Source organism: Triticum aestivum, chromosome 3D (genome assembly GCF_018294505.1).
Source record: "Triticum aestivum cultivar Chinese Spring chromosome 3D, IWGSC CS RefSeq v2.1, whole genome shotgun sequence".
Lineage (NCBI taxonomy): Eukaryota > Viridiplantae > Streptophyta > Magnoliopsida > Poales > Poaceae > Triticum > Triticum aestivum.
In genome coordinates, this window is record NC_057802.1 from 2,128,314 (window position 1) to 2,136,593 (window position 8,280).

The 8,280-nt window shown below is 45.7% G+C and overlaps 1 protein-coding gene across 1 annotated transcript in view; it reads left to right on the forward strand.

Annotated features, from left to right (window-relative positions):
- LOC123076733 (protein decapping 5) overlaps positions 1-5,421 on the forward strand; it is a gene marked incomplete in the record, with an annotated part of 6,094 nt that extends 673 nt beyond the window's left edge. The window contains 7 exon segments of the mRNA XM_044498849.1: positions 622-722; positions 1,411-1,488; positions 1,561-2,478; positions 3,226-3,291; positions 4,228-4,422; positions 4,512-4,622; positions 4,697-5,421. Of these exon segments, the coding sequence (XP_044354784.1) occupies positions 622-722; positions 1,411-1,488; positions 1,561-2,478; positions 3,226-3,291; positions 4,228-4,422; positions 4,512-4,622; positions 4,697-5,011 (1,784 nt within the window).
- Positions 5,422-8,280: the final 2,859 nt, after the last annotated feature.

Below are 8,280 nucleotides of genomic sequence, written 5' to 3' on the forward strand. Positions count from 1 at the left end.
CACCGAGGAGTCCAGCATCGGCCTGCGCAACGGTGAGAACCCCCCTCCCCCGCCCCCCGCTCCCTCCTCCCCTCGCCCGCACCGCCACGCCGCTCCCCGTCCCCAGATGCGCCCGTCCTAGACCTAGATTTGCTCCGCCCGCCGCGCCCGATGTGGCAGGTTTTAGGTCAGGCGCCCCAGATTCGGTGCCCCCCGCCGCGGCCAGGCGACTCGTACGTAGGCCTGAAACCAGCAGCTCGGGCGGTTACATGATGGAGTGAATAGTGTGTCGAGTATGGGCGTAGTGTTTAAATCCTTTGATTCCTTGCCTTTTACCGCTAGGATTCGCCGCGCGAACCGCCGCATCTTGTTATATATGGTAGCATATGTACCGTGCACTATAATTTTGAACAGCCGGTTAACGGTTCGCTCGCCGCCTTTCGCGCTGCGTCGTGCCACGTGTTCTATGAACCGGTTTGACGTCCGTTCCAATTGTCGGCGGCTGGTTAGCTGTAATTATCAACATGGCATGCTGTAATTCTCAACTGGCATGTCTGCGCTGGCTTGTCGCCTTTCGCTCTGTGATGTGCCCACGTGTTGTATGCGCTGGATTAACATCTGTTCCGATTGTCGTTTTTGCAGTGCGGTCGTTTGGAACCGAAGGGCGGAAGAAGGACGGGATACAGATCCCCGCTAGCGACAAGGTCTACGAGTACATACTCTTCCGCGGAAGCGATATCAAGGTACACGCGGCGCCGTGGGAGCAGACCCTTGTGTAATCTTATTATGTTGTTTCTATTCCTGTACAATAAATGCGTGCACTGAATGTCCTGTCGCCTTGCTGCTACACTGCTTCCACTTGGCAGGTCTGTATACAGCTTGGTAGGATGTTACTTTTAGCTTGTCTATCTGCTCGACAGTGTCGAGCAGCCATGCGTGACATCATCTTGTCGTTACACACTAAGTCAAATCCATGATTGGTTATGTTGTATAGTTCACATTATTGGGCGTGCCTCTTGTTTAAATCTCAAAAATCCCAACACACCGCTTGTAAAACCATGTTATGTTTCGAATTTTGGATATGGTAGGATTGCATATGGCTCAACTAAGGTATATTCGAGATTTAAGCCAATCAGAAAATCAGATGATACTATGATGGCTAGATTTTGAGAAGGTTCCATCTTGGTAATGTATTAATTCAATTATATAGTGAGAAGGTTTCATTCTTTGTAATGTATTAATTTAGTTAGATAGTGACAAGGTTTCATCTCGGTAATGAGTTAATTTAGTAGCTACGGCATGTTCTCAGCACACACCTGTGAAGTTGTTATTTCTAACATGCCATTTCTGGTATCTGCTACTAGCTATCTTTTCCAGTGTTGTGTTACTGTCATATCTCACGGGGGCAGACAATTCACTTTGCTTCTGCAGGATTTGCAAGTTAAGTCGTCACCGCCGCCACCACAACCACAACCAGCTCCCCTGCACAATGATCCTGCCATAATCCAGGTACTACTATGATGCAAATACATGCAACTTGTACCTTAAGAGCCACTCTGCTGATGCAATTTTGTTCTGCAGTCACATTATCCTCAGCCCGCATCGACGGCCTCAAGTTTGCAGTCTGCTGCTGGTGCAGCTTTACCACACCTCAGCTCCCAGCCAGCCCAATATGGGTTTCAGAGACCAAATTTTCCAAGCAACATTCCTCTATATCAGCCAGGGAATAATCCGTGGGGTTCTTCTGGTCAAGCCCCCGCTGGAAATGCTTCTGCTCTTTCTGTCCCCCCAATGTACTGGCAGGGATACTATACACCTCCAGGTGGCCTTCCATCTCATCTGCAGCAACCTACTATGCTTCAGCCCACGCCCGGATTATCAGCTCCACAGACTTTCCAATATCCAGGACTGAATCCATCTTTACCATCTGGGCCCCCCTTGTTGCAACCATCTGCTACTGCTCAAGGTCCTTCCTCAAGTGCCACACCTGCTACAACGGCACCTTCTGCTAGCTTATTAGGCCCAGAAACATCAAAGCCTCTGCTGCCGAACATTGTACCTTTGTTCACTCCTCCGGTGCCATCTCATGGTGCCTCTCTTCCTGTAGCCAGTCAGCCAATTTCCATGACTGAAACTAGTGCAACAGCATCGCAGAGCTTAAATTCTCTTGTTAGTAGTAAGACTCCTGCTGTAAATCCAGGCTCAACACTGTCGCACCAAACAGCATCCCAGGCAATTTCTTTGTCTATTGCCTCATCTAGTCTTGCTGGATTGGAGATTCCAGCACCTTTGTTAGCATCATCTGGCCAGCTATTGCAGAATGCTCCATCCATGCTTTCATCATCTCAGTCCATGCAAACACCTTTACAGATGAGCAACAACATCGCCAAGCCTGCTGACCCTAAAACAAAGGTTGCAGAACCACTGCTACCTGATCCTCCGGCACGTGCTGAAAATAATGAGCCTATACTGCCATTGCCAAAACAGACACCACAACGGGTAATACCACCATTTCTATATTTGTATTTGCATGCATTTAGATACATGATTTTTTTTTCTTCAGAGTTATACTATATAATTAGCGGCCAGATGGGTTTATCATGAGAAACTTTTGCTTGATTTTGCCAAAGGAATTTGGTTTTCACCCCTTGTTCTTTTCCTTTTCTTGACTTTCCTTTTCTGGAGACCCATCATTTTTCCTGGCTTCATGTGGCTGGACATGTTTAAGCAGCAATTATGGTTAGATAGTATTTTGTAGATGCTTTGTCCAACTCAGAATATCACTAACCGTTTGAAGCTTTTAAAGCCAGGATCTTAACATTGTTAGAGGGTAATACTGGATTCTTCGCAACTAGTTTACTACCATACAATTAAAATTATCAAATGTGAAATCAGGTTTTGAATTAGGCTGGTTACTGCTTACTCGACCAGTTTAGTGTCTAATTAACCACCTCAAAACTCTGTTTATCAGCTCAAGTTAAAATATTTCTCAGTTTTCTGATTGATAGATGTCGTCAACTTGCCATATACACATCTAATCATCTTGTTTCTTAATGCAAAATAAGGGATCCTCACTTTTGCTTTACACCTTCTCTTACACCAAACTTGCTTTTGAAATGAACATCGTTAAACCTACTAGGCTTATGTCCTCATAACAACTTTCTGAAATCTCATAGCATCTTGTCTATCTTTCTGTGCTCATTATTAGGCCTGTCCTTATTATGTTGTCCCTCACTTTATTTTCAGCACAATGGAGCTGGTTCACAGGGCCACCACAACTATAGGGGCCGTGGAAGGGGTAGAGGCAGTGCGGTATGCCACATGCACTCCAGTATATCTTGTTTTTTTTTGTTCGCGTTGTCTATATTGAATGCTATATTGATCCTGCATGTTATCATCTGTACTACTGCCGGTGCCTGCAATTTTTCTTTGTTGTGGATTTCTTATTTCAGTTGGATCGCTTCTATTTTTTTAAACAGGCTTGCTATCCAAATTATCTTGGGCGTCTTCATTTTATCTATGCCAAAAGTAGATTATTGGTACATTACTATTTTGCATTCTCACATTTGAGAGAATACTTGTATCAGTTGTGATGCATGTACGCACTTCTATATCTCAAAAAAATTTGTTTATCAGTATACTGCACATATCTTTCTGTTACCTTTTAGCATCAATTCATTTCGTTAGTACTCCCTCTGTAAAGAAATATAAGAGTGTTTAGATCACTACTCAACACTCTTATATTTCTAAGAGTGTTTAGATCACTACTCAACACTCTTATATTTCTTCACGGAGGGAGTATAAAATTAGGGATTCACATGCTCCGAAATTGTACACACAGGGGAAAAAGTGACATGTATGATATAGTGTACATATAAGAGGGGGTGCTTTGTGTCTGCGTAGGGTAGTCTGTTTAGTTCTCGGTTGCAAGTGTTATCTCCTGCATGAGATTGATCAGTAGTCGGTCTTGATCGTTTGGTGGGTGGCCATGCTCATCTAATTTCTGTATGCGACGGTGGGGTTTTCCCTGGAGAAGAGGAGCTTTTAACTCAAATAGCAGAAACTTGAAGCCCTTCACTATATTGAGGCCTAAATCATGTAGACATTATTCCAGTTATTTATTGTGAAGAGGTCGACCTCTTGTATCATGTTTACATGTTCTTGTATGAAACGCTGAAAATGCTTCTTATTAAAGGATTTGGCTTGGTGAGACTGAGGTACTCATGCTTTTCTTTTCTTGTCGTGCAGTTGTCGCAAGCGTCAACAAAATTTACTGAAGAGTTTGATTTTATGGCCATGAATGAGAAGTTTAACAAAGATGAAGTATGGGGCCATCTTGGTAGGAAATCCCAGTCTAGAGACAAAGATGGTGAGCAAGGAGATGATGTATTTGATGAAGACCTCGAGTACGAGGAAACAGACAATCCGGAGCTAGATGTCAAGGTTTGATAATTTCTTGTGCCTGTTGGGCATTCAAAGGTTTGTGTATTCAGGCAAAAAAAAATCAACCTTTTGTTTCATTCTTTATGCAGCCTGTCTACGTCAAGGATGATTTTTTCGATTCCCTTTCTGGCGGAACATTTGGACGAGGTGGGCAAAACGGAAGGCCAAGGTTTTCAGAACTGAGGAAAATGGACACAGAGGTACATACATTAAGCCACATTCTTTTCTTTTCTGATGCACTTTGTATCCGTCTCTGATGATTGTCTTTGTGCAGACTTTTGGCGAGTTCCCAAGGCATCGCCAGCCCTACCGTGGCGGTGGACGTGGTGGTTACCGTGGGGGCGGTGGGCGTTCCCGTGGGTCGTACTATGGTGGCAGAGGAGACTATGGAAACATGGGAAGGGGCGGCGGCCAGGAGAACTACTACGGTGGTGGGAGAGGAGGCCATGGAAACATGGGAAGGGGTGGTGGCGGTGGGCAGGATAACTACTATGGTGGCGGCAGTGGCAGAGGAGGCTATGGGAGGGGTGGCGGGCAGGAAGACTCGTACCCTCAGCGTGGGGGAGGCGGTTCATATGGAAGAGGCTGATGATACTGCCCCCCGGCCATCCGTCATAATACACCGGTGTTGTAGCCCTTCACTTGCTACCTACAGCTCATCTCTCTTGCTCTGGTTCTGCAAATAAGTGCGACTTGGCTTGTCCCTTGGTCCTACCCTACCCACCCCACCCAGCAGGGGTGGCTGCTGCTGTGTAGACTTTGTGTATCTTGATTGTAGTGCGAATCTGAGATGTGGTTGTACAGGCCGCCGATCTATCTCATGCCTGGTGAGCAGTGTTGGGCTCTTATCTCATCACCCATTGTGTCTGTCTGGTTTTGTTCTACAATACATACATTCTAGCTGTATTTTACCAACTGTTTTGTACCGGAATTGAGAGGAAACCGTTGTAAACAGAATCTAGAGCTGATGACAAGTTTTGTTATTTCGGTCTTGGTTTCTTTCTTGTGTGCCGCCTGCTTCTCTTCCCGGTCTCCTTTCTGTCCCCTCCTGGTTGGACTGAAAAGGACACCTGGTGCCGTGAGATAGTTAAGCTTAATGTTCTTCGCCTTTGTTTGGCTGGGGAAATGGAGGTGACGATAAAAAGTCGCTTTAATTGTTTGTTGGGTTCAGTTAGCATCTTTTTTGCCTTTGTTTTGCTTACAGTCTATAGTCTAGATTGCACTTTACCACCTCTTGTGTACTCCCCCTGTAAAGAATTACATTACAATCTTTACAGAGGGAGTAGACCAACAGGGTGATCTAAACAGAGAGTTTGAGATAAGAATCGGAGCAAGTTTTAGTCGTGTTTTTGGTTCCTTTGGCGGCGCTTGCTCCTCATCCTTGTTTGTGTCCCGACTTGGTTGGATTGAAAAGGAGGAGATAAATGCAATACGAATCCGTGTGTGTTTGTTGATGGCATGGCAGGCATCCGGCTGTGTGGTTGGGCAGGGACATATGTGGCGAGGGTAGACAATCAGTTGGGCTGGCGCTTTCATTGTTTGGTTTATTTGTTGTATTGGTAGTAGTAGTGGATGCGTATGATGCATGCATACTTTTTGTATGTATGCATCACATGAAGAAGATAGGACCGCATCTGCTTTGCGTATTGCGTGGCTGGCCTAGAACTAGAACTAGAATGAAGCTGCTTCTGTGCTGTGATGTTGTGCTTGTTTTAAAGGAAAGGGAAGGGAAGGGAAGGTTGGTCGGTCATGTCAGGTCAGGTCCGGTCCGGTCGGCAGAAAGGGTGGAAAGAAGCACACGAGAAAGCAAATCAAACGCGGGCGCACTCTCGCTCTACCCCTGCTGGCCTCGCTCAGCCCTTGTTGTGATTCCTTTCCTTGGCTTTGGGGACTGGACTAGAAAGCAAGCAAAATCTCCTCTCGTATCAGAGCATCTCCAACAGCCGCTGAACGCGCTGCAGCGCTGGCTCCAGCAGCCGCGCTAAAATGCAGTGCGCGCGCAGCTCCAGCAGTGCGCAAAAATGCAGCGCGCGCGACTCTCGCACAAACAACATATGCATTCCAAAACAGAAGCAAAAAGATCAAACACAAACAAAAATAAATTAAAATAAATAGTTCAATTTCGTTATTACAACTCAAACAAACAGTTTATCGTTCAATACAACAAATAGTGCAATAAACACAACAAATAGTTCAACAATACAATATCGAACGCACAAATCATGATGCTCTTTGTCGTCTATTCCATGCCCACCACTCCTCAATGAGATCCTTCTGAAGATCATTATGCGCCGCGGGACGTCGAATGGCATGATAGGAGGCAACAAAACGGGCCACCCTTTCAGCCCTCCATCGCACTCGCAACTATACCGGTTGCGCGCGCGCTAAAACGAGCAATTTTGCGGCGCGGCTGTTGGAGATGCTCTGAGACACTGACAGCAACCCCGCCGGCCAGCCAGACATTGGTTGGATCCAGCAGCTGCATGAGCCCCCTCCCACATGAGCATAGCACAGTGCCTTGACTAGAGTTTTAACCTATCCATAAACTCTTGCAGCAACTCCGCCTCCATGCACACGGACACGGACGGCCGGACAGGGTTTAGTACGTAATAAATCTTAAATTTTTTATCCTAGGTCCCCAGACTAGCTTGATCCACGCTCACAAAACCGTAGCGTACCCGCAGGCTCGCTCACGCAGTCGTAATCGCCATTCATTAAAGGACGCTAATCTAATCTAATCCAATCACGCGCGGGACGTGACAAAGGAAAGAGGACCCAAAACCATCAGCTCTTCTGTTGTCTGTTGTCTGTCTCTTCCGTTGGTAGCACTGTAACCATGCAGTTAACCAGAAGCTGCTAACTCAAAAACCACTTGAACATCATCTCCTCCGTTTGGAATTACTTGTCATGGAAATAGATTAAAAAAAAGATGTATCTAGGGGGACTACTTGTTCATCTCAGCCATGCGTATGGAGCCAACATCACTATACTCCACTGGAGCTGTCATGCATGTATCCCCATCCCCATTTCCTAAACTAATCCCTTCCAACCAATGAACCAACTGCTCAAACGAACGAGCCACATTGCGCTGTCCATGTCCATGCCCTGATGCCCATGCCCAGGAGGAGATAGCAAATTAATTAAATTAAAGATCCCCTCCTAAAGCGACGCCCTAAACCACTCCCCCCAACCTCAAACGCGTGACCATCCATCCACAAATCACAAAACTAAAACCCCCCTCTCTCTCAACCACCCGATGGCAGTTAAAGGTCACAATCACGCAAGTAATTAAATCGCAACATCATGATAACTTAGTGTTGGCATCATATCGTGGCGGATCATGATAAAGTAGCCTATATAACCACCTGCTTCTATTCAAGTGCCTGCTTGTACGCTTTTGTGGCCAAATTTCACCGGAATGTTTACCTTTCGGTCATACTACCTCTGTCGTGAAATGTAAGACCTTTATTGACACTTTCATAGATAGTGTTAAAAAACCGTCTTCAGTTTTGAGACTGAGCGACTGGTATTTTAGTCATTTCAGTTGCATGCAAGATTCGTTTTTTTTAAGGCATGTTCACACTTGTTTGATTTCAAGCGACACTTCCGTGGAAACGCAAACCGACATCACCGGAATTCAGTAATTTCAGTAGGGGCTGAAACATCCCTACTGTAACTGAAATTTGAAACCAGCCCGTGACACAACATAGTCCAGCAACCTCGTGCAAACCTCGCCTACGTCATATGCTTAACACCGCATCTGCCTCCACAGGAAGAAATTGTCGTTTTGGATGGCTCCAGCTCTCTGAATTTTAACCCCACCCCGGAATCTACCATTGCTACTAGAATTTTTTCATT